Genomic DNA, 27,678 nt, shown 5'->3' with positions numbered 1-27,678 from the left:
TTTGTGATGGTCTGATGGCACCTATAAATAAATTGTAATGAGTATGGGTTGCTCGTGCGTAAGTTGCCGCCTCTCCTGGCTATGTTGCCTTGTATAAACCTTTCTGTCTGGACAGCCCCTCACTTCGTGGCTGCCTCAGTCGCTAGCAGAATCCATCAGTGGGCGTTTCTTAAACCTTTTCCAACATAAAAGTTGTTTGATGCCAAGTCTCCTCCTACTCTCCCTGCGCGGAAGCCTTCTGCGCAGGGAGGGCGTGGGTAGCGGAGGACCCGTGCTCTCCCCGCTGGTGTCCGGTGAAGAGTCCTGGAGCCCTCTCGCCGATTCCCCCATCTGCCCCCCTTTATCTCTGGTGTTGCGCTGATTTGCTTCCCCATCTGCTGAGCTGCCTCTCTCCCTGCTGGGCCCTTCTCCAGCATCATTTGAGAGCCTCCCCTCTGCCTCTAGCTCCGATGTCAGTTCCCTGACATCCATGAATGAATCTGAACAACAGACAGCAGAGCAAGGCTACCTCTCCTGCTAAGCAATGACTTAGTTTTAAAGAAGCTGGGGAGGATATGACTTGATCAGTCCAGACGTCACATGCAATCCATTCTCCCCAATCTCATCACTGCATTTGCTTGTATGAGACACAGAAAAACATCTGTAATGAGACATTAAGAAAACTGGGGATGCTTCCTTTGCAGCTAAAACACGCACGCACACTTTATTATATTTGTATAGTTATCAAGGTGTTTGTGCTGAATCAAACCTAATGCCGTAGTACCACAAATGTCTGTATTTAGCCAAAATGAGATGGGAAAGACAAGTCCCTTCATTCTTCCCAAAGAATGAAGCGTTGCTCCCATCAGAGCTTATACATTAAACATGTGTCCTCTGATGGTTAAGGTGAATGTGGGAAGCAGATTTGCAAAGGAGAATCAAGTAGGCAGGAGGAAGGTACCTTGGTTCTTGAGGGGAATCCGTTGCGGAAGTCCGTTTGACTTTGGAAAACATTCGAAAACCAAATCACGGGTTCTGATTGGCTGCAGGAGCTTCCTGCACTCAATCAGAAGCCGTGGAAGACTTTCAGGTTCCAAAAAATGTCCGCAAACCGGAACACTCACTTCCAGGTTTGCGGTGTTTGGGAGCCAAAATGTTCACGTCACAAGGCGTTCGAGAACCAAGGTACGACTGTACTTGCTGTACCAGCCAATAGTTCCCTGAAAATTCCACTAGGCCGTTTTCTCCATAGGCGGGCCTGGCTAAACGAAAAAGAGCAAAAAACAACAACATGTCTACAAGGATAGAGTAACATTTCCAGGGGAATTGGGGGGTGGGGATGCATTGAGCAACCCCTCCCACCAAATGACACTCTATTCTAAGTGATGTGTCCCTCCCCACAAGGCATATGCAGCTAGAGCCCGAGTTTTCACTTTCTAATATGAATTTTTACTTTTAAATAGCTGCCTGCTATGAGATATAGGAGTGATCACACCTACAAGAAAGTTTAATTCTGTTCATTCCTGTCCATTCGTTTGTTCTCTGCACTGGTCAGTGTTTTCGTTGATGAATTAGATGAACAAGGACACACACCATTTTTGCAAAATGATAACTTAGTACTGCCCTGCAGAGAGCAATTTACGGGTAACTGACTTTTCTATATTTATCCCCAGGATTTTGAATGACATCAGATTATTGACTCTGACAGAGATGAGTTCGCAGCTAACTGATTCAGAAAGTGGTGTTTGAGACTTCCATCAGTCAAAACTGTCAAGCGACCACTGACTGGAAAATATTTTTCATTCTACCTGCTGCCAGTGCAGAAGCTACTTTTGATTATGAAACAGATTTTTGGATTAATTTTGCCTGCCCAGGACTGCCCAAGTCCAGAGTATGGGGGTACTTCTTGTTCCACCTTTGTCACTGGGGGCATAGGCAGCCTCAGTGGTTGAAGTGCCTTTTACCAGCTGCACTGGGTACAACAGCTACAACCAGGATAACTTGACCACAGCAGTTTAGGCATTACTGCCATGCACTCTCTGTGGGGCTTCCCTTCCACTTGACCTGGAAACTGCATTTTTTTGCAGAATACAGGTGCTGACAGCTGTGGGACTCTGTCACCATGTAACACCTCTGCTCATAGATATTCACTGGTTGCCAGTTTGCTACCAAGCCAAGTTCCAGGTGTTACTGTTGGTAAAGGTTAAAAAAAGGTAAAGGACCCCTGGACGGTTAAGGCCAGTCAAAGGAGACTCTGGGGTTGCAGTGCTCATCTCGCTTTCAGGCTGAGGGAGCCGGCGTTTGTCCACAGACACCTTTCCGGGTCATGTGGCCAGCAAGACTAAACAGCTTCTGGCGCAACGGAACACTGTGATGGAAACCAGAGTGCACAGAAACGCTGTTTACCTTCCTGCTGCAGTGGTACCTATTTATCTACTTGCACTGGTGTGCTTTTGAACTGCTAGGTTGGCAGGAGCTGGGACAGAGCAATGGGAGCTCACCCCGCCATGGGGATTCGAACCACTGACCTTCCGATCAGCAAGCCCAAGAGGCTCAGTGGTTTAGATCACAGCGCCACCCACGTACCAACAGTAACGTTACTGTAGGTATATAAAACTGGTAACAACTTGGGACCTGTTCAAATCAGTCTTTTAGTGTTGTGGTACCTGCACTTTGATACTCCCTGTTAATAGACATTTAGAGAAGTGCTTTTGCTGTATTTTTTTGGCACATAATCAAATCAAAACATTCTTGTTTAGGCAAGCCTATCAAAACATCTATATGGGGACACACCGGGCTATTTTTGAGGTTCTTCCCCACATTAAGGTTGTTTTTAACTAACTTTTTCTGTATTTCTGCAAACTGCAGGCTTCCCCTGAACCTGCTAATACTTGTATATAGATGCTGCTGCTTTGACTAGATAAGGACTCGTGCTCAGATCATGAGCTTTCAATTAGTACATTAGTATTACTAGTAAAGATGAATAGGGAGGTATAAATTCTGCTGTAGATTTTTAATATTAAAAAAACAGCACCATACATATCACACACAAAACAGGAGTCCTAATTTTTGTTAATTTCTAGCTTTCAGAGGACTAAACAAATCAGTCTGTCCTCTAAGGAGGGATACATTCAGCCACTAATATATTTCACGTTGTTTTATGTAGCTATAATCGACAAAATGACAAGCCCACCCTAACAGCTGTGACTAATCAAGTTGAAAGTGCCACAAAAATGTGAAGCCTCCCCCATGACATTTATGTAGACACTGCAATCAAATACAAATTAGGAAATTTGCAAATGTAATAAGCTTCCATTTAAGGAGACTAAAAAGAAACAATATATGCAAGTCCATACAAATTAGTTGGCTCTCCTTTACTAGAAGCAAAGGTAATAAATTACGGATGCTTGTTTACTTAAGACTAGCACTTCCCCATCCTAAGTGTTCAAGGTCGGAAACAGTATTGTATAAATATAAGAATACAACATTTCCTGTGCAGAGCTTTAGGACAAGAGACTGCTTAATACTATTATATTTAAGTGGTATTTACCTTTTAAACATTTTTTTCTGGGAGTTCCTCCCAAAACTCTTATCTCACACCTTTCTCAAAACTCACCTTTTCTTTGCCTTTTAATCTCCATCTCCAGCTGTAACGTGGTTTTAGCACATCTAACTGCATTTGATCACATTTTTTACCCTCCCATTTCCCTTCCTTCTTTCTGTTTATGCCATCAGTGACAAAATCTAGGTTGCAAGGTCCTTGGGGTAGTCCACCAACCCCTTTTGCTCATGTCATTCTGTGTAGCACCATATATATCTGTAGCTCTCTATATAAATCATGACCAACAAGACTACTTTTCTCCTGCAAGTCCCATAGGGCTCCAATGTGTACATGGGTTCGGCATGCGGAATCTGCCCCAGTATCTTTCAATATCTCTCCACAGTTGCTTTTAATAAGCTAGATAGCTTAGGGCTCATCCATACTGTTGTTTAATGTGGATAGCAAGTGGCCGCCGAGACCATGTAACACAGGTCCTGAAAGACCTACATTGGCTCCTGGTAAGTTTCTGAGCACAATTCAAAGTTTTGGTGCTGACCTTTAAAGCCCTAAATGGCCTCGGTCCAGTATATCTGAAGGAGCATCTCCACCCCCATCATTCAGCACAGACACTGAGCTCCGGCTTCGATGTCAAACAGATAAACAACTATCTGACTTTTAGAAAACACCTGAAGACAGGCCTGTTTAGGGAAGTTTTAAATATTTGATGTTTTATCGTGTTTTTAATATTCTGTTGGAAGCCACCCAAAGTGGCTGAAGAAACCCAGCCAGATGGGTGGGGTATAAATAAATTAAAATTATTACTATATTATCATTCCTGTACCTCCATTAATTCTCAGCTGCACACATCACATTCTCTTACAAATTACTGCCTTTCCACTTTCCGCTCCCTCAATCTGGCTTTTCTTATACCAGGGATACTCCGAAGAAGAGAGGGTATGAGAAAATTCACAGTGTTCTGAAAGAGTATGCTGTATGGCCAACGGAAAATCAATAGAGGTCAAGAATTACTGCTATAAGTATTCGCCAGTGCACATGAACGGACAGCAGAGAAAAATCTAGCATTTCAAAGTGCAACCCTTCCCAGGGGATTCAATTTTCAGAGAGTCTTAGATCTTTTTCAGCTAGGGCTAACTTAGTGAAACCAGTCATCCAAACATTGTGGCTGCACAAAACGACAATTTGAATAGGAGTTTGACTTAGCCTGCTAGTTATCTTTAACTTTGCTGGCTGAAGGTTGTTTATGGTAAAAGTTGGCCATGCACAGGCATAGCTGAATGATTCTGGACAGTAACTGATGGATCCATTTAACTGAGGCACCAAGTCATCCAGGCTGGAATCGTATACAGTGGTACCTCGCAAGACGAATGCCTCGCAAGACGGAAAACTCGCAAAACGAAAGGGTTTTTGGTTTTTTGAGTTGCTTCGCAAGACGATTTTCCCTATGGGCTTGCTTCGCAAGATGGAAACGTCTTGCAAGTTTGTTTCCTTTTTCTTAACACCGTTAATACAGTTGCGACTTGACTTCGAGGAGCAACTCATAGCACGCGGTGTGGTAGCCTTTTTTGAGGTTTTTGAAGACTTTGGTGATTTTTGAAGCTTTTCCAAAACTTTTCCGACACCGTGCTTCGCAAGACGAAAAAAACCGCAAGACGAAAAGACTCGCGGAACGAATTAATTTTGTCTTGCGAGGCACCACTGTACGCACCAAAGGCCCACCAAACATAGTAGAACTTTTGAGTAGGCATGCATAGAATTCCGCTGCTGGTCAGCTTAGTGCAACTGTAATTCACTACCAGTTTTACTGGGCTTAAAAGATACCTGGAACAAATTGTACCTAATTTGCGTGTCACTTTTTTCCACTGACAGGCTGCTGCAATAACAGTAATTACTTACCTGATATAAATAATCCTCAAACACGAAGTAGTAGTCATCATTGCTGGCTGTCAGCTTCACATCCTGCAAATGAAAAACCATAAAAACTTGAAGCTTGAGAAGTATATTTTCCAGCTGGGAAGCTCCTGCGATGCATTAGCATAACAAGATATTATTGTTGTCATGCTACAGAGTTAATAACTATTCACTCCACCTGTTGTCAACTTCACATTTCCTGCACACAGAAAAAAATCTATTAGTAACATCATAACACTAGGCACTGATATCCTTATGCTATAGTTGATCACGTCACTTCTAATTAGTTTTCATCAATGGGAGTTTCCCCACTCTTTCAATGGGAGAGGGAATGCAAGTTATCTCCCAATTAACATTTTAACTGCATTCCACAGTCATCAAAGAACTGAAAAACTAATCATGCACCCCTTTGAGAGTTCTAGGTTGGTATTTCTCAGACAATAAGCTTTCCTTTGCCATGGCACGTGGCAATCTCTCCGAGAACTGAGGAATGGTTTTGAAGAAGTTTGAGACAATGCATGGAATCAAAGAAGTTTAGAGTTGGAAGGGACCCGAGGGTCATCTAGTCCAGCCCCCTGCAATGCCATACCAAAAATGCTTGCGGATCCCCGCTGAAAAACAACAGTAAAACTATGCAATTCTAAAACAGCTTGCATTTGTATATGCCCCTTCCTATCACACCTGACACACGAAGAGGCCAAGGAATCTGTTCTTGGTGGTTTGTAAATTGTTACAGTGTCTGTGTCTTACAGTGTCTAATTTATATATATATATATCTATATATCTATATATATCTATATATATATATATATGTGTGTGTGTGTGTGTGTGTATATGTATGTATGTATGTATATGTATGTATATGTGTGTACAGTGGTACCTCGGGTTACATACGCTTCAGATTACATATGCTTCAGGTTACAGACTCCGCTAACCCAGAAATAGTACCTCAGGTTAAGAACTCTGCTTCAGGATGAGAACAGAAATCGTGCTCTGGCAGCACAGCAGCAGCAGGAGGCCCCATTAGCTAAAGTGGTGCTTCAGGTTAAGAACAGTTTCAGGTTAAGAACGGACCTCCGGAACAAATTAAGTACTTAACCCAAGGTACCACTCTGTGTGTGTGTGTGTGTGTGTGTGTGTGTATATATACATATGTGTGTGTGTGTGTGTGTGTGTGCTGAATAAAATAGCTGCACAAACCTATGATCCTGATGCCATTTCTCTGGAAAATCACAGGAAACCACCTAAATAGTCTGAGCCAGTGAATTGTGAAGATACATCACAGTTTGTTCTAATGTAACACTGCTGTGGCAGAATGTCACACTGGTATAACACCACCAGAGACACAAAAAAGGAGCATATCAGGGGAGGAGTCAGACTCAGAAAATTTATATCCCATCCCAAAGTAATATGATAGAAAAAGAGATGATCTACATTAAAACACTCTGAACTCAGCAGAGAGCCAAAAACCATTTCCCCCCCTCTATTCACCATGCTTTTCCTATCCACTCAGGACAAAATTACAGATGTCTGACTAACAGCCAAAGTAGACAATGTATAGGAGTTCATGGATGCTGTTATTGTTGGTTGTAAATTAAGGCAGGTTTTGCATTTTTAAAAAGTAGCTTCAGAAGGAGTCTTATGAATCAGGGCTGTATTGAAGGATGACGTTTAAGACAGACCCTCTCTCTATTCAACCCCAAATCCAAATCTTCTCACATGCTTTAAGCAATCGACTCTCAACTTCCATTTCCTCCTGAGAAAGCTGTGCATATAATTGTTACGCTGGAAGAGTTCAGCCAACACTGAGAAATTTTCTGAATGTCTTCTCTCCGCATCAGAAAAATCCGTCCACTTCGCAGAAGTTTCTCCACCATTTATTGACGTGGCCGACCAACCCATCCGCAAACGCCGTGAAAAAGGACAGTGTGAAGGATGCAAAATATTGGCCAGGCTGCCACCACACTTGCAAGATAACAACAACTTGCAATAGCGGCATGGGGGGGGGGAAGCCTAAGGGAAAAATGGAAGAAGCTGGGCTAATGCCACTGCTAATAGTGACCCAAAAATGAAGCTTGCCTTGTTCTTTTTTTTCCTTTCCAAAATAATTCAACGGGGGCGGGGGGAGCAGCAGAAATATTAACTATTGCACTGAACCACTGCAGATATACCGTATTTTTCGCTCTATAGGACGCACTTTTTCCCTTCCAAAAATGAAGGGGAAGTGTGTGTGCACCCTATGGAGCGAATGCAGGCTTTCGCTGAAGCCTGGAGAGCGAGAGGGGTCGGTGCACACCGACCCCTCTCGCTCTCCAGGCTTCAGGAAGCTAGCGCAAGCTTTGGGAGCCCAGCAGGAGTTCCCGCCGGGCTCCCAAGGCTTGCGGATGGCAGCCTGCGGGCTTTTCAATAAAAGCCGCGCAGCCCCTTTAAAGAGTGCACGGCTTCTGTGGGAGGTGGGGAATACTCCCAGAGCTTCTGAGCAGCTCTGGGGTAGCCTGCGAAGCCTCCGCAGGCCAGCAGCGAGCCTTCATCCCGCTGCCCTGCGGAGGCGCTCTTGGGGGCTTTTCCCCTAGGAGGGAGAAGGGCAGCCCATCACTGACTGGCTGCCCTTCTCCCTCCTCGGGGAAAAGCCCCCAAGAGCCACACACACACTCCACGCGGCTTGTGAAAGGGATCGCTGAGCAGAGCCTGGGATGCATACAGGCTCTGCTCAGTGCTCCCTTTAAATAATTTTCTTTTCTTGAATCCCCCCCCCTAAAAATTAGGTGCGCCCTATAGTCCGGTGCGCCCTATGGAGCGAAAAATACGGTACTTCAGATACATGCAATTTTAGATGAAATCTTTCACAAACTATAAGTTATTTTTCATCTGAAAGTAATCAAATAGAGATTCTGAAACTTTGGTCAGTCAGCAAATAGATACCGATAGAGAGACAAACCTTCTAAATGGAGATCATTATCCCAGTTGGTATCTGCATTGGGCAAATTGCTTCGAGATGCCTCATGGAAAGAGACTCATAAGTAAAAAGTGATGATGATGATGATACAAACAACAACAGCAACAGATAGTGATATATAAATTAGAAATACTCACTTTATAAATCAAATTGTCCACCAAAAGGTCATGCTGGATCACATTAGACTTCAGTTGTTCATAGTACAAAACATCCTAGAACGAAATAATGCTAAATATTATTCGTTGTGTGAGACTTAAAACAAATGACACACTTCATGGTCGTGTTTTGCTTATTTTAATACCATATGTTGGTAATGTCAATGCGAAGGAATAAGGCCCCCGGCCCAGACATGGTCCCGTTGGACCTTTTCCTGACTGATCCTCTTTGGTGGAGCGAACACGTGACTCCTGTATTCACCGCTATCTCCTCCGCCCTAGACATCCCCGACTCCTGGAGAGAAGCTATAATAGTTCCGATCTTCAAAGGCGGCCAGCCAAACATCCCTAGGAACTATCGCCCCATCAGCTTATTATCCATCCCGGGGAAAATATTTGCCGCTGTTTTACTGGAGGAACTTCTCTCATGGGTCCAGGAGAGGAACATTCTACCGCTAGAACAGATTGGTTTCCGAAAGTCAGCGTCAACCATGGACCACTGTCTAACTCTCTATCACCTTGCCAGTAAATACACTGCTCCAAGGCAAGGCCACCTATTTGCCGCTTTCATGGACCTGGAGGCCGCCTTTGATTCCATTCCTAGGCAGAGATTATGGTCCAAACTTGCCCATCTGGGAATTGATCCGCACCTCCTCTCCCTAATTATCTCCCTTTATTCAAACACCACAGCTCGCGTCCGAACTGGTCCTAACGGCTCCCTCACTACTCCATTTCCAACGGCCAAGGGCGTCCGACAAGGTTGTCTCTTGGCCCCTTTACTGTTTAATCTCTATCTTCATGATGCAATTTCCACTTTGAAGCTAGCATCTAAGTATCCTCCTCACTTAGCAGGCCACCCCGTTGCTTCCCTTTTCTATGCTGATGATGCCGTCATCTTATCCAGAACAGCTGCGGACCTAGCAAATGCAGTTAATGCATTTATCGCCTATTGTAAGGCGGAAGCTCTTAATATTAATTATAAAAAATCGAAAGTCCTCCACTTCACTCGTTCCCGCAAACTCAAGTTGGAGCCGCTTAAGATCACAGGTGGCTACTTAGAAAAGGTAAAAGCCTTTAAATATCTAGGCTTAATATTCACTTATAATCTCTCCTGGACCACCCATCTACAATCTGCCTTTCTCGCTGCAACCACGACCTCTAACGCCATTGTCCGATTTTACCACCAGAAGGGCGGCAAACACCTTCCAGCAGCAATTCAAATATTTAATGCCAAAGTTGTCCCTAAATTATTATATGGATGCGAAGTATGGACTACAGCAATATCAGGTAACTTGGATCGCCCACTTCATATGTTTCTGAGATCTCTTTCCGGCGTCCCGAGATGTGTCTCAGGTGCAGCCCTACGACTCGAGTTCGCCCAGCCTTCAATTGTTAGACGAGCATGGAGTCGAGCCATTTCCTACACCTTCCACCTATTAGCATCGGATGCTCGAATTAGAGGTGGCTTTTCCAATCTGATCCTAAGAGATATTCATAATTCCCCTTGGAAAACTACAATTAACCTCAAATTCCGCTCTCTTCTCAATTTGAATTGTAAAACTGTTCTTAACTTAGAGTGTATCAGCCCGGTGGCCCTACCCCCAATTAAAAAGAAACTACAGCAACTTGACTTCTCTAACACAGCTTCTTGTGCAAGAGGACCGTGTTCAGGCCTAGCCCTAGCTATTCCACCCCCTGAAGGGATCCCTCTATACTGCTTCACAATTTCTTTGGAGGCTAAGCGAAGGGCCTTTACCTGTGCCCGTCTCAACTGTTTTCCTACAGCAGTTCTGTCGGGTCGTTATTCCAGAGTTCCCATCGCAAACAGAACATGCTCCTGTAATGACACGGCCCTGGAGACTATGGAACATGTAATGCTCTTCTGTCCCAACTGGACAGATGAAAGATCTCGGTTTTTAACTCCCCTCGTGAATAAGTTCCATCTCCCAATCCAGCCTTGGATAGTGTCCCTCTTTTTGCAGGATTCTGATTGTTGGATTACCGAGATGACAGCTAACTTCCTGCTTAGTGTGATGAAGAGGAAAGCGGCACTAACTTCTTCCTTAACACCACAGCTGCAGTCGATACGCCGCACAACCGAACGAAGTTCCAAGTAGCCTTATTGTACAAGGACAATCGAGTTAGGACTAATCTGAGGAGCTGAAGGACCCTTCAACGGTCCTCCTCCAGCCTCAGCAGTTTTTGTTTTTTTTCCTCTTTCTTTAAGTATTCGCCCAGGACGATATCTACCTCTACCTCCCCACCCCCATTTTATGTTGTTATTTCAATGTATATCATGCTATGGCCACACGGCTAATGCAATAAATCTATTATTATTATTATTAAGGTCATGCTGAATCACATTAGACTTCAGTTGTTCATAGTACAAAACATCCTAGAACGAAATAATGCTAAATATTATTCGTTGTGTGAGACTTAAAACAAATGACACACTTCATGGTCGTGTTTTGCTTATTTTAATACCATATGTTGGTAATGGAGCTTAAAAAGCTTAAAAAGAAGGATATCAGGACACAATCGGAAAGATACTGTTGAGTATATCCCATTAAAATAAACGGGATATAATTTGCACATAAGTCGATCAAAAACTAAAATCTTTTTCAAACATCCAAATATGGTACTTCCTCAAGTCGCTGCCTTCCGCACAACCAGGCAATGAAAACTATCAAGTCTTCATGAAGTGCGGTAACTCTAGTAACCTATTCCTCCTGGAGCCAAAGGACAATATAAAATTGCTTTACAAAGAAAAAAATATTTATTTCATATTTTATTTCAAGATGCATTTAATTAGGATGCTATGTGTTAAGCTCTATATTGTTTTAATGTGCTATTGATAGTTTTGAATCGGTATAATGGTTTTATGATCACTGCAGATCGTCACAGCAGCCACGAAATTAAAAGACGCCTGCTTCTTGGGAGAAAAGCAGTGACAAACCTAGACAGCATCTTAAAAAGTAGAGACATCACCTTGCCAACAAAGGACCGTATAGTAAAAGCTATGGTTTTCCCAGTAGTGATGTATGGAAGTGAAAGCTGGACCATAAAGAAGGCTGATCGCCAAAGAATTGATGCTTTTGAATTATGGAGCTGGAGGAGACTCTTGAGAGTCCCATGGACTGCAAGAAGATCAAACCTATCCATTCTGAAGGAAATCAGCCCTGAGTGTTCACTGAAAGGACAGATCTTTCAGCTGAGGCTCCAATACTTTGGCCACCTCATGAAAAGAGAAGACTCCCTGGAAAAGACCCTGATGTTGGGAAAGATGGAGGGCACAAGGAGAAGGGGACGACAGAGGACGAGATGGTTGGATAGTGTTATCGAAGCTACCAGCATGAGTTTGACCAAATGGCAGGAGGCAGTGGAAGACAGAAGTGCCTGACGTGCCGTGGTACATGGGGTCACGAAGAGTCGGGCACGACTAAACAACAACAACAACAAATGGTTTTATATACAGTGGTGCCCCGCAAGACGAATGCCTCGCAAGACGGAAAACCCGCTAGACGAAAGGGTTTTCCGTTTTTCGATGCGCTTCGCAGGACGATTTCCCCTATGGGCTTGCTTCGCAAGACGAAAATGTCTTGCGAGTCTTGAGATTTTTTTCGCTCCCCCCCCTTTTTCTAAGCTGCTAATAGCCTTTTAGCCGCTAAGCCGCTAAGCTGCTAAGCCTTTAATATCCGCTAAACCGCTAATAGCGCTAATCCGCTAATAGGGTTGCTTCGCAAGACGAAAAAACCGCTAGACGAAGAGACTCGCGGAACGGATTAATTTCGTCTTGCGAGGCACCACTGTATTTTCTAAATATTCTCAGTTGAATGAATGAATGAATCTTTATTGCTAAAAGCTACAAGCCATCACAATTGGTCACAATGCATAGGATACAAATAATTGATTTAAAACTGAACAGCAGCAGCAGCAGCAGCAGCGAAGCAAACATGCAAAAATCATTCTTGCATAAGCACTCCACGTCTCACACTCCCCCTTATGATACTTGTCTTCATGCCTAGCTCTCAACTTACTTGCAGCCAAGGCAAATTTTGCAACCCGTGTAGTAATAAATGCATTATTGCCAGCCAGCAAAATAGAGATTTTCTAAATAACTAATTATTATTTTTTACGTGAGCCACCCTGGAGGGCTTTGCTCTGAAAGTCAGCATGCATTGGGGTAGCAATCCAGCCAGCCAGCCATCAATAATATTCTAAGTATACAACAGAAGAGGGTGATTCTTAAAGAGCCTATAAAATAAAACTGCAGGGGAAAAGGAATTCTGCTAAATTCATGAGGCAAGAAACTGGAGGGCAACAGTTAACAATTTTCCCCAAGAACGTCAGTGGTATTCCTCTAAATAATTTATGCAAAGCTATAGCCTCTTCGCAAACATAGCTGGCTAGAAGCAGACTCTAGCCAAGCAAAACCTAGAAGCAGAGATACAGCCATAAACACAGCTCACATGGATCCTATCAGGAAGACAGAAGCCACAGCTGGAAGAATACAATTAATGACTTGGCATACAAATGTCATGATGGCTAACATAGTTTTGGAGGTGGTCACTGCAAGCACTTTGGCATAAAGGGGGGGGTGGAGAGAAAGATAATAGTAACTTGGTTCTCCTTTTAAGGCAGCATATGAAAATATAATAGTTGTAAAATATACACATCACAACTGTGTTTATTGTATTAAATTATCTGCTTTTTCCATAAACACATTTTGTTCTATTTTAGGATTTTGAAGTTGATGATAGGCAATTGCACATCATTCCACAGATGGAAGAAGATGTAAAAAATTCAACAGTGCAAAGGACAAGACTTAATGATGAAAAGGAATGTGAACTAGATACATTCAGGATATATATAAATAATCTACTTATCAGGTATACAAGCCTTTCTTCCAAACACAGTGTCCTGTCCATAGAATGGGGGTTTGTATAAGTAGAATACAAGTTACGTATGTTGAACTATGAAGAACTGATCTCCTGTTTTTGAAATTTAAAAAGTTTTCACATGAATGTGAAAGTGGATTTGTTATTTATATAGCATATTACGTGAATAAGCAACACTATGTCGGTGCCCTCTAGACATGGTTTAATTTACCAGTTAAAAAATAAAATAAAGTTCCAAGAATGGGCGGCGGTGAGTCGGTGGGTGTTATGGCAACCCTGTATTAACGGGAAAGAGCCAAGATCCAAAATATGAACCTGACCACGGGGAGGAAAAAATACTACGTAATATTATACAAGCTTCATAATTAAGAACAATATATACATACTACAATGGTAGGAATGTTGCAAAAAAAAACAAAAAAAAAAAACACCAGCATCTTTGTGGCAAGTTCTACCTCTCTCAGCATAGCGTCTATAACTAGGGGCATTTATTTTGTGCACTGGGGGGCTATTACACCGACAGCTTCCGAGGCCCCATTCCATGACACTGGCCATATTTGGTTTGCAAAGTCCACTTTCCTTACTAGAAATCCCAAACCTACCAACTTGGAGTCAGGTGCAGAATAATGGATGGGTGGAGGAAAAGCAAAATGCTAATTATTGGGTTAGGAGGCATAACCAATTATCAGCTGCTGATGAAATCACACAAGTGAAATACTTCGGAGAAGGTCTAATGTGTGTGTACTTTTAACCAGTCAATATACTAAGCTGCCTTATATGAGTTATAGAGAGCGGGTGGAGCTGTGGTCTAATCCACTGAGCCTCTTGGGCTTGCTGATCAGAAGGTCGGTGGTTCAAATCCCCGTGATGGGGTGAGCTCCCGTTGCTCCGTCCCAGCTCCTGCCAACCTAGCAGTTTGAAATCATGCCAGTGCAACTAGATAAATAGGTACCTCTGCGGCGGGAAGGTAAACGGCATTTCCATGCGCTCTGGTTTGCGTCACGGTGTTCCGCCAGAAGCGGTTTAGTCCTGCTGGCCACATAACCCAGAAATCTGTCTGTGGACAAACTTCGGCTCCCTCGGCCTGAAAGCAAGCTGAATGCAGCAACCCCATAGTCACCTTTGACTGGACTTAACTGTCCAGGGGTCCTTTAAAAGGTAAAGGTAAAGGACCTCTGAAAGTTAAGTCACTCTGAGGTTGCACCGCTCATCTTGCTTTACAGGCTGAGGGAGCCGGCGTTTGTCCACAGACAGTTTTTCCGGGTCATGTGGCCAGCATGATTAAGCCACACCGAAACCAGAGCAGTGCATGGAAACGCCATTTACCTTCCCGCCAGACCAGTACCTATTTATCTACTTGCACTTTTGGTGTGTTTTCAAATTGCTAGGTTGGCAGGAGCTGGGACCGAGCAATGGGAGCTCACTTGCCGATCAGAAGGTCGCAGGGACTCAAACCGTTGACTTTCTTATCGGCAAGCCCAAGAGGCTCAGTGGTTTAGACCACAGTGCCACCCGCATCGCAACCCCATAGTCACCTTTGACTGGACGCAATTGTCCAGAGGTCCTTTATCTTTACCTATATGAGTTACATCATTGGTCCATTCAATTCATCGCTGACTGACAACAGTTCTCTTAAGCAAGTCATTCCAATAACAACTACAATATAATTTCCTTCCTGGACTCATAATCTTTCAATTCTTGATATATTAATTTTTTAAAAAAACTGAATAGGCTGTCCCACTTTTCAGTTAACATAGAATCACTGGGGAGCTTTACTCATGCAATGGCACTGTTGTACAAAAGGAATGCTGGCCCAAAAACTAAAACTTTTCCCTGAAATCTTTAAAAAACCCAAACGCACACCTTAATTTGTTTCCCAAAAATAACATAAAATAATGCCAGGAGTTTCACAGTTTCAATGTCACTTTTGGTGGCATCATGTGGCAAAAGGCAAACAAAAAAGTTATATAAATATTTATTATCTGCTTATCACACGAAGGACAGCTTTTATTATTAATTTCAAACTGAAGAAGCACAGCAAACACAATTATAAATAAATTAGAGTATAGATAACAACCCAAGGAAGTCCTTCATGGTGACTAGTCAGTCTATAGTACAGTAGAAATACAAATCTATTCTCATCAGGTTTCCAGAAACTAAATTTGAATTATTCATTACCATGACAAATATCTTGTTATACTTTGTGTGTTTTCAATAATTTAAAGCTCCGTGAAATTCAGTTATAGCAGATCCATAGCTCCTTCGCTTGAATTCTACTTTTCACTGAAACTAAAATAAAAATAGGGGCATCCTCTCAGAAAATAAAATAGATATTCTTAATGAAAACACACGCAATGATATCACCATTGCTCAACAGCTTCCCTTACTGGGCTGGCCGAGGTATCCCAAATGTGGTGTTGGAGTAATCCCGAACAATAACTCTGGGTGATTTCAACATCCATGCCAAGTTGAGGCTGCTGTTGGATTAGCTCGGGATTTCATGGCTCCATGGCAACCATAGGACCATCTCAGATTGTTCCCGGCTGAATGCACAGAGCACGACGTACCCATGATCTGGTCTTTGCTTCAAGTGGGGCAGGAGGTAATCTGGAAATAGAGGGGTCTCTGGGGATCCACTGTCATGGTCAGACCACTCCTGGCCACAGAGGTCACGTGGGCCTCTGGTGACAGAGGCAGATCAAGGAGGATGCCAGACTGTGTACCTGCTCCTTTGGAGAATACAGCTCCATCCAGTTGACCTATCTCCTAGACACAGGAACCACATACCCGCAAGGCCATTGCCTTTACACCATTGCTATTTGTCTTCTGAAAACAAGATGAAGTTATCTTTTTAACCAACTGGCATGTATTGATGTTTTTAATTATGTGTTATGGATATTTATGAGCTGATATTCTACAGCGAGGGATGAGGGTGGCGCTGTGGGTTAAACCACAGAGCCTAGGACTTGCCGATCAGAAGGTCAGCGGTTCGAATCCCCGTGACGGGGTGAGCTCCCGTTGTTCGGTCCCTGCTCCTGCCAATCTAGCAGTTCGAAAGCACGTCAAAATGCAAGTAGATAAATAGGTACCGCTCTGGTGGGAAGGTAAATGGCGTTTCCGTGCACTGCTCTGGTTCGCCAGAAGCGGCTTAGTCATGCTGGCCACATGACACGGAAGCTGTACACCTGCTCCCATGGCCAATAAAGCGAGATGAGCGCCGCAACCCCAGAGTCGGCCATGACTGGACCTAATGGTCAGGGGTCCATTTACCTTTTATTCTACAGCCATACCTTGTGTTACGTTTGCTTCACGTTGCGGCTTTTCAGGTTACGAATGCGGCAAACCCGGAAGTACACTTCTGGGTTCGCCACATGCGCAGAAGCGATCTGCACGCTTTGCGCATGTGTAGAAGCACTCTATCGCGCTTTGTGCATGCGCAGTAGCGGCGCTCTACTTACGGACTTTTCAGGATGCAAACGGCACCCCAAAATGGATCGGGTTCATAAGTAGATGTACCACTGTATTTTGTATTATGTAAGCCAAATGGATACACTTTATGTGTGGCTTGTAAATATTTATAAAATAGATACATCTGGGAAATTTGGCAAGGGGTACGACTGGATAAACGGTTGCTTCTAGCAAATAAATCATCCTGACTATTGTACAAAAATGATATATAATGAATTGAAAAGGATGTTTAAAATAACATTTGTAAAAAAACAAAACCCAGAAGCTTTTCTTTTGGGAATTATAGGGATAGAACGACCTAAACTGTATAGAAACTTATTCATTTATCCAACTTCAGCCGCAATAATGTTACTCGCCCCAAATTGGAAAGAAGCAGAAGTCCCAGCAAAGGAAGAACGGATACAAAAACTTATGGAATATGCAGAAATGGCAAAACTTACCGGAAGAATAAGAAAACAAGATAACAAACTTTTTTAAAAAAAGAATGCAAATGGTTTATTGAATATTTACAGATAAACTGTAAACAGATAAGAACACTGGCAGGATTATTGAAATAACCTGCAGTTTTATAAGAGTATATATTTAACGTAGAGGAATAAATGAACAAATTAAGTTAGTTGGGATACGCAGAAGATATTAAAAACAAATTTAAGGAACTGCAGAAAGAGGGGGAAGGAAGTCAAGTTTTGAAATGTTCAAAATGATTGTTAAATTAATGAAATGTAAAAATCTGAAAAGCATAAATAAAGTTTAAAAATAAAATGTGTCTATTTTAACAACACACTATTTGCTGTGGTTATTTTTATCTCATAATAGCCACAGAAGGGGAGACTGCTTTCAACCACCCTGCCTCAAAGCTGCCCTGGTGAGCATCAATTCTTCGAGAGACAGTATGACCTGAAATCTGAAAGGAACAAACCAGAGAGTGCTCCTTATTCTAGGCATTCAGTCATACCTAACAACATAATATGCACTTTTAGTGTTTTCCTATCAGGCTAAGATTTGCAATACTGCCAGCAGGTGTACATGCACAAACTCCCTGAAATGCTATAATTCTTTGAGAACAATACATCTGGTGCTTTCAGTGTTCTGTTGTTAATTTCAGTGACAAACTGACTGGTTCAACTGAATATTGAGCTTCTTGGAATATGGACACATTTTCTATTATTACACATAGAGAAAAAGCCTAATAGATTCTAGAGCTCCATGTGATTTTAATATACATACGGTACTTCCTGCCTTTCAAATACATCACCAACGTGTCCTATGAACTTGTGTTCATATATCCAAAGAGGTCTGTAGCATAAGTACGTTAGCCTTTTGCTTATTTTTATATTTGTGCCCCTGTAAACAACCTATTTGTATAATCTTGTTCTAAACTGCAAATTGGCATCTGTACCTAAACTTCGTGGAACACAAATTGGTTCAAATTAGATGTTCTCCTCTGAAATGAGTGTATTTGAATGTTCACACACTTCTCCCAAAAAGCTTCTGCTGTACCTTTCAGTGTCTTAACAAAATCTATTTCTCTAAGTAAGATTTAGAGGTTCAAAAAGTCTTCAGTTTGTAAATACGGAGAAGGAAACTGACATACATTAACAAAGAAACAGTAGCTCAGCCATTTAGTCAGTTACAAATGGCACAAGGGAGAATTCTAGGACCAAAACTTAACAGTACGACTGAATTAGAAAGACATACTTTCTGATTTAACTGCTTCTAAAAATGACACTATAAATATATATATTTAATTGTGCAATAAATATACATATCTATGACAGTCAAAATTACCATACTAAAATATACTTGATAGCCATAGCTAGTGTGATTTGAATGTTTTAGGATGGGGAGGGGAGTTGAGTAAGTAAAGAGTTTTGTAAAATTATGCAAGCAGTGACTCACCCCTTATCAAAATACTAGAATCCAGGTCAGTCAATAAAGCGGAATGGTGGAAGATTCAGGAGAGATTAAACAAAATATTTCTTTCTCTGGCTCCCTCAAGATGTGGTGACACAGTTTAGGAGGCTTTCAAGGGGCATTGGAAAAAGTCATGGAGGATAAGTCGATCAAGGTCATGGTAGCTATATGCTTCTGCGAGGATCACAGATCCTCTGATTGCCAATTGCTGGAAAACACAAGCAGGAGTCTACTGCTACCCCCATGTCTTGATTTTGAGGTTCCCATTGGCTTCTGGTTATCTCCTGTGGGAAACAGACTGATGGGATTAGAAAGGGTTTTGGTCTTAATCCAAAGAGATTCTTCTTGTGTTATCAGATTAGCCATGCCAGAAGTTCTCAAACTATGACCCACTGGAGGTATGCAAGTTCCATTCAGTAGTCTGTGAAAAGGCTTCACAGTACAGTCGTACCTTGGAAGTCGAACGGAATCCGTTCCGGAAGTCCATTCGACTTCCAAAACATTTGGAAACCAAAGCGTGGCTTCTGATTGGCTGCAGGAAGCTCCTGCAGCCAATCAGAAGCAGTGGAAGCCCCGTTGGACGTTCGGCTTCCAAAAATAGTTCACAAACCGGAACAGTCACTTCTGGGTTTGCGGCATTCATGAGCCAAAATGTTCGAGAACTAAGCTGTTCAAAAACCTAGGTACGACTGTAGTTGAGAATATCTTCATCCCATCTGACACAATTTATTTTTTAAAATCAGAGCAAGATTATCAAACAGGCTAAGGCGGCTTTAGTCTTGGGGAAATGATCTTCATAATATAAATGCTGGAACAGTTGACTTATTTCCCCTAAAAGACTATGGTAACCTAGATGTGTACTTTAATACGTTCAGCAAAGAAAAAAAAATATATTACATGGCCTAGACTCTGGCAATTTTCAACTGGTCCACAGAAAAAACAGTTTGCGAGCTGACATACTGGGTTTTGGGTGTTTCACATTGACTTACAATGACTCCACCATAACCGTTAGCTCCCTACCCCGTAACATTTCTTGCTATGGGCAAGGTTCATACTTGGTTGCTTGTCTACACAACACTGTAAACAGCTTCTAGCTATGATTGGCAAGATTAAGTAAGGGCAGATCATCTGATAAGACAGAACTGCATGGCAGTGAGCTACGGCACTGTTGGAGCAGTTTCAAGTAGTTGCTGTGTGGCAGTCCGAACTGACCATTTCTTTAGATATTTTACTTGACAAATTAAGACAAAAATACCACAAATATGGTACCACTAGTGTGGTATGTAGTGAAGTCAGCCAATTACAATTAATCTCTCTCATCTGTTTACTATTAGAAAAGAGGAAATAAGCAAGGCTTTAACTGTCAGAATAATTTGGAACAATTCAGAGTTAATTAGCCATCACAACATTGGTACAATGTTTTTCATTATGACAAAAGCAGCGCTTTCTCTTTCAACAATGTATAATCCATTACTTCTTGGATTATTTATTCTTGATGTATGATGTAAGTATATGCACCAAAAAGCCAAACATTTTCCCCTAAGCTTAGCAAAATCTTTTCCAATAGTGCTTTTAAAATACTGAAGTCTGTTTTCATCGTTAGATACAGCTATCATCTTATTGTCAACCCACTCCCAATCATACATAACAAGGAATAATATAAATTCTTTCTCTCTCTCATGCACCCATGCATGCCACTTATTCATCATCTGTCCGTCCCTTACAGTACTCTTAATTTCAATTAACTGAAAATAATATCTTCATATCTACAGTATCAAGCATGTAGCACGATACTCTGACTAATAAAGACTAATAAAGTCATGATCTCTTTAGCTAGGCTGTGTTGAGCATTTTAAAGAAAAATTAAGGCAACGTTTACTGCAGCACAGAGGTAGAGCAGCACATCAACCAAATAGTAAACATAAAGCAAAATGAGCAAATGTAAAGTAAAATGAGCAAACCAATTAAATATATGGTCATGTTGTATGGGCCTACGGCCGTAATAAATTATTATTATTATTATTATTATTATATGGTCATGTTGTGCTGATGCCTGATTATCGTCTTCTAAAGAAACTACTCTATTCCAAACTTAAAAATGGAAAGTGTAATGCTGGTGGCTCAACAAAAGAGGTTTAAAGACTCTCTCCAGGCAAATCTAAAAAAATTGTAGTATAAACACCGACAACTGGGAAACACTGGCCTGGGAGCGCTCCAATCGGAGAACAGCCTTTACCAAAGGTGCCATGGGTTTTGAAGATGCTCAAACTCAGGGCGAAAGGGAGAAACGCGCTAAGAGGAAGGCATGCTTGCCAAACCCTCACTGTGATCAACTCTCACCTGAAAACCTCTGTCCCCACTGTGGAAGGATGTGTGGATCCAGAACTGGCCTCCACAGCCACTTACAGACTCACTGTTAAAACTGTGTTTATGGAAGACATCTTACTAGGCTACGAGTAATTGCCAAAGAAGAAGAAGATACAAACACACACACACACACGAAACAGAATATGCAAGAAGGGGAGTTGTGTGGCTTATCAGTAATGATGTCACAGGCCCTACCCGATAGCTGAATGTGATACTTATGCCACTGCCTAATGTGTGCAGGGAGGCCGCGTGAGTACAGGAACATATGAGGAAGACCTGCACATATTCAAAAGCAGAAGGAAGTAGCTACCCCACAGTGCTATAGAAAGAAAGGAAAGAAGACCTATGGAGAAGCCCATTTCCAATAGGAAGAAGGCGTGATGTGGCAAGAAGGCTCGGGAAATTATCTGGAGCAGTAGAGGAAGAAAGCAAGGCAAATGAATAGAGGCACAGGCTAGGTGGCATGTTCAGAAAAAATACTGAGGCAAAAAGTTGGGCAGCAGAGACAAGAACAGAAGCTGAAAAAGTATTGGGGAGGCAAGAGAAGTGGTGTTACTCCAGAGGGGAGGTCATTTATGTCATTCCATGGCATGCCAATTTTTCACAGCAAGGAATAGGTTTCTCTTATTTGAAATGTTCAACTTACAGTGGTACCTCAGGTTAAGTACTTAATTCGTTCAGGAGGTCCGTTCTAAACCTGAAACTGTTCTTAACCTGAAGCACCACTTTAGCTAATGGGGTCTCCCGCTGCCGCCGCGCCACCAGAGCACAATTTCTGTTCTCATCCTGAAGCAAAGTTCTTAACCTGAAGCACTATTTCTGGGTTAGCGGAGTCTGTAACCTGAAGCGTATGTAACCCGAGGTACCACTGTACACAGTTCTACATACACACAGTCATAATTTTATTTGTATGCTGCCTTTCCACAGTTCAAACTATGCTCAAGATGGCTTACAACATGGAAACAATGCATAAAAACAACACAACAAAAGTCATAAACACTAAATAAAACATTAAAAAAATACAAAACCAAACTGAATAATTTCTATGCAATCGCAACAAAATCTAAAATAAATATACAAAAAAACCAAACGGCAGCAAGGTCTGTGACTTTTGTAGAGACAGGACACACATGGAAAGCGTAACACAGCAGCCGTGGCCTATGGGGAGAGAGGCACGGGGGCAGCGAAAGCAGTCTCAGCATCCTTGCAGAGCCTCTGCACTTGTGAGGATGGGAATGAGGCAGGGCATAGTCATGGGAGCTCTAGGAAGTGGATGAGCACTTGCAGGGCTGCCACGCCAACTTCACAGTACAGTAATATGTGGTCCAACCGTCTTCCGTGCTTGCAATGGCAGGGTGCCCTTAAACCTTCCAGACTGAACTACGCGGTGGTAAAAATCAACTGGGTCATCCGCTCTGCGATTATACGTCTTGGCGGCCGAGTGGTTCACCATGTGGACATCAAACCCAGCAGGGTAGAATTATTCAGACCTGATGGGGTGGACCTGACTACCTGAGGGAATGAACTCTGGTTGGATGGTATCAGGAGTTGCCTGCAGGATTGGTTGTCAGGATGCTGAGGGTATTTTTTTCAGCTGTAGGTTGTCTTGATGGCGAGACTGCAATATCATGGTCTCGGGTAGTGGTTTTAGGCCTTGGGCGGAATCTTTTCATCTATCATTCCTAAAGGGGGACATGGAGTGGTCACACACACACACACACACACACCGCGGTGGCATTTCAAGGTTCCCGTTTAAAGGGTTTTGTGTGAAGGGAGTCACTGGCCGTAAGGTGAGAGGTTGTCAATAAACCAGTTCTGCAGGGGGGGGGGTGTCTCGCTGTGTAAATACCGTATTTTTTGCTCTATAAGACTCACTTTTTCCCTCCTAAAAGTAAGGGGAAATGTGTGTGCGTCTTATGGAGTGAATGCAGGCTGCGCAGCTATCCCAGAAGCCAGAACAGCAAGAGGAATCGCTGCTTTCGCTGCGCGGCGATCCCTCTTGTTGTTCTGGCTTCTGAGATTCAGAATATTTTTTTCTTGTTTTCCTCCTCCAAAAACTAGGTGCGTCTTATCGTCTGGTGCATCTTATAGAGCAAAAAATGTGTTTTGCAGTGCCTCCTCTGATCCAATTAACCCTGCTGTGCCTCAGTCCCCCAGGCTGGGGATGTGAGAGGGATACACGCCCAATGCCTAAGCCAAGGTTTCCTACATTTGAAACTGATAATAAAGTTGTGGCCATTTTAAATCCCAATACACGTTGTCATGTGTGTTTCGTTGCTCTCGGGCTGTCGCTCGGGGGCGCAGGGGTCTCCATCTGGGCACGCAAAATAAACTAGGGAAAGGGGGGTTCAGATTTTAAAAGTCAGAAAAACACTGTTAAATGAGCACAAATACCCTTGTGTGACTTTGTGCACAATAAACCAAAACTAGCATCACGCTTAATAACGAAGCCAAACGTTATTTATAATTTAGCTATTGGGTATGTAGCTGCTGCGAGTCTACATTTTTACTACACTTTTGCTACTTACCTCGGGTTGACTGGAAACGTTCAGAATCAGGGCCCACAACTCGGCTCGTAGCAAATTTGGACATCCCTGCCGGACATACTGTTGAGCTGCTGCACTATCCTGCTCCATTAAAACTACAAGAAATGCAAGTGTTAATAATACACACAAAAGACATACAAACACATTTCAGTTTTATATTTTATTAGCATTTCATTTAAGTGTTCCTCCAATACCATTTAAGATGGCAGGGGAAAAAACCTATCTTTTTTTGGCTATTCCACACAGATCTATGTAGAATATGAAGCCTGTGCAGAATTGGAGGCTGAATCACACAAAGCAAGTTTTCAAAATTAAGGGGATTTTAAAGCTAAGAATACCATATTTGGTTAGAAGTCACATTTACAGCACGGTTCTATACACATCTACTCAGAAGTAAATCACACTGTGTTTTGGGAGGCTTACTATGGTTAATATGTAGGATTGTACTCTCAGTTAACGTTACGATAATAAATGTCTTGAATCACCAAGCTGATTGCCATGGACTAGTAATATTAGTTTCAGACATTATTTAGTATTTCTAAAAATAAATTCTGTGTGTTCTCTTCACTTCTGGCACGTTCACACTATTTTTCAAACCTTTTCCAACTGTGGCACTACAGCTATAGAACCTGTTGCCAACTGTGGTACACAGTGCCTCATTACTGCTCGCCTTTAGGAAACGCTTTAAAAACCTATTTGGGGGCTGTAGAACTGAATTAGATTTAGTTTTATTTATCTATTGGAGTTTGCTATTTTACTGGGCTGAATGCTTTTTAGTATTATGGCTGGTTCTATTATTGTTTATTTTAGTGCTATGTTTTACTGTTTTGAGGTTTTTGTTACTTCCACCCTGAAAAAGGTAAAGGTAAAGGTACCCCAACCACTAGGTCCAGTCGCGGATGACTCTGGGGTTGCGTGCTCATCTCGCTCTATAAGCCGAGGGAGCCGGTGTTTGTCCGCAGACAGCTTCTGGGTCATGTGGCCAGCATGACTAAGCTGCTTCTGGTGAACCAGAGCAGCGCATGGAAGAAGAAGAGTTTGGATTTGATATCCCGCCTTTCACTCCCTTTAAGGAGTCTCAAAGCGGCTAACATTCTCCTTTCCCTTCCTCCCCCACAACAAACACTCTGTGAGGTGAGTGGGGCTGAGAGACTTCAAAGAAGTGTGACTGGCCCAAGGTCACCCAGCAGCTGCATGTGGAGGAGCGGAGACACGAACCCGGTTCCCCAGATAACGAGACTACCGCTCTTAACCACTACACCACACTGGCTCTCATGGAAACGCCGTTTACCTTCCCGCCGGAGCGGTACCTATTTATCTACTTGCACTTGACGTGCTTTCAAGCTGCTAGGTGGGCAGGAGCAGGGACCGAGCAACAGGAGCTCACCCCGTCACGCGGATTCGAACCGCAACCTTCCGATCGGCAAGCCCTAGGCTCTGTGGTTTAGACCACAGCGCCACCCGCGTCCCTCCACCCTGAAAAGAGACCTATAAATATTTCAAATTAAATACTACTCTTATCCATTTGTTTTGTACAAATATTCCATTGTGTGAATAGCAGGTATTTCTGCCAATTCTCTACCATCTGCAAGTCCCTGAACCCTCTGAAAAGTCACTTTCAAGAATCTCCAAATCTTCCATATCCATAGTGTCTGAGGTGTATTAGGCTGCAGATGGTATGTGTGAAAAACTGGCGAGGCAACTGATTGTGCAATTTAGGATTCAAGCAATTAATCATAAGATTTCTGAAATACTTATTGGGTCTGGTTGGCTAATTAAAGGAAGCCTTTTGAGTTTGGAAGTGCTTTTGTCCTTTATGTTCGGCCAAAGGAGTTTTAAGTAGAGGTGTGGAGTTTTATTAATGCCACCTTTCAATAGTATGTGCCATATGTACCAAAACAGATGTGCATGGAGTCATCACATGTATGCCCAGTTTGCATATTATCTCCTAAACTGAGGGGCTCAGCTCACTTGTAAGTGGCTGAAATGAATAGCAGATGCGATTGCCCATATTCATGAAATATATATTAGCATGAACACAGTACCAGCTTTTTTTGTTGTGTTCTTTTCACACCTCAAAACATCCCTAGAATCAAGGATGAAGAGTATTTGTTCTCTAATGAAGCACCTTAACAATTATGGGGACGGATAATTGTTCATAAGTCTTCCTCACATTTTACAAAGATTTTAAAGTATTTAGGAAGAACACATTTGATAATTAAGTATCAGCAGATAGTTCACAGTGAAGAAAGAGGAAAAGAACTGCCTTTCTGATCTTTGCCCGGATGAAGTTGAGAAATATTTAGCAAAGAGAGAAGGTGAGTGAGCTCTTATCTTGAGAGATGAAGAATCCATGGTTTAAGGTTGGTGTACAGTATGTCAGAGAACTGACATTTATACAAAGGGAAAAGCAGTTGACAGTGATCAGTTGACAAGGGAAACTATTAATTTATACCCAGAACAACAAGAGCAGACTGTGGGTTCTGGTGAAGAGAAAACTGCTGTCGCTTAAGGTCAAAAAGGTGACAGAACAGCTTTAAAATTTATTTCTAGGGGGAAGACAAAAGGAACTGGGGGCCATCCAATTCAAAGTGCTCAAAGTCCGCTAAATGGGAATAGAGCAGCACTTGACAACAAGCTTACAGCAGGACATGACAGGCAATTAAAGAAACCAAGGGTATAAAGGAAATTGAACATGCTAAAGGGAGAAGTGGTGAAATTCAGTGGCGGAGAATGTCCTGTCTGAAACCTTAGATAGCCACTGCAAGTTATGGCAGACAATACTGTACTGAGCTAAAAGGTAAAGGGACCCCTGACCATTAGGTCCAGTCGTGGCCGACTCTGGGGTTGCTGCGGTCATCTCACTTTATTGGCCGAGGGAGCCGGCGTACAGCTTCCAGGTCATGTGGCCAGCATGACTAAGCCGCTTCTGGCGAACCAGAGCAGCGCACGGAAGCGCCGTTTACCTTCCCGCCAGAGCGGTACCTATTTATCTACTTGCACTTTGACGTGCTTTTGAACTGCTAGGTTGGCAGGAGCAGGGACTGAGCAACAGGAGCTCACCCCGTCGCGGGGATTCGAACCGCCAACCTTCTGATCTGCAAGTCCTAGGCTTTGTGGTTTAACCCACAGCGCCACCCGCGTCCCTGTACTGAGCTACACAGAGCAAAAATTTAACTCAATGTAAGACAGCTTGCTAGGGACGCGGGTGGCGCTCTGGGTAAAACCTCAGTGCCTAGGACTTGCCGATTGCATGGTCGGCGGTTCCAATCTCCGCGGCGGGGTGAGCTCCCGTCGTTCGGTCCCAGCTCCTGCCCACCTAGCAGTTCAAAAGCACCCTTAAGTGCAAGTAGATAAATAGGTACCGCTTTATAGCGGGAAGGTAAACGGCGTTTCCGTGTGCTGCTCTGGTGCCAGTTCGCCGGAGCGGCTTCGTCACGCTGGCCACGTGACCCGGAAGTGTCTGCGGACAGAGCTGGCTCCCGGCCTCTAGAGTGAGATGAGCGCACAACCCTAGAGTCTGTCAAGACTGGCCCGTACGGGCAGGGGTACCTTTACCTTTTAAGACAGCTTGCTACAAGAGGAATGCAACATACTGATGCTTATATGATTTGGTTTGGTTTTGCAGATCTCTACTCCGGAAGGTACCTTTGAGCCACTTAACTTGTTTCTTCCTAACATCTGGATTGCAAAAGAGAAACCGAGTATTGACCCACAAAGTAAAGGTTTGAAAGAGACAATGCTACACCTGGCAGTAGATAGGGATGGCACTAGTGAAAATGCTAACACGGGTGTGTTTATGCTTTTCTGCTGCTTGGCAAGGTATACACAAACCAGAAATAATTTCCTGGGGCTGTCAGCCAAGATAATACATGGCATTTCCTGGCTAAGCAAGTGGCACGAATATTAAGGCTACCCAATTAGC

At 42.9% G+C, this 27,678-nt stretch overlaps 1 protein-coding gene across 1 annotated transcript in view; it reads right to left on the bottom strand.

The window, feature by feature from the left end:
• TBC1D19 (TBC1 domain family member 19) overlaps positions 1–27,678 on the bottom strand; it is a 74,571-nt gene that overhangs the window by 24,748 nt on the left and 22,145 nt on the right. Inside the window, exons 11-13 of the mRNA XM_081020050.1 lie at positions 23,736–23,848; positions 8,543–8,617; positions 5,435–5,497 (exon numbers count right to left, since the gene is read on the bottom strand). Of these exons, the coding sequence (XP_080876176.1) occupies positions 5,435–5,497; positions 8,543–8,617; positions 23,736–23,848 (251 nt within the window). The remainder of the gene's footprint in view (positions 1–5,434; positions 5,498–8,542; positions 8,618–23,735; positions 23,849–27,678) is intronic.

The sequence above is a fragment of the Podarcis pityusensis genome (genome assembly GCF_964106645.2).
Source record: "Podarcis pityusensis genome assembly, chromosome: 9".
In the NCBI taxonomy this organism is placed as follows: domain Eukaryota; kingdom Metazoa; phylum Chordata; class Lepidosauria; order Squamata; family Lacertidae; genus Podarcis; species Podarcis pityusensis.
This window is presented reverse-complemented; position numbering and strand designations above follow the sequence as displayed.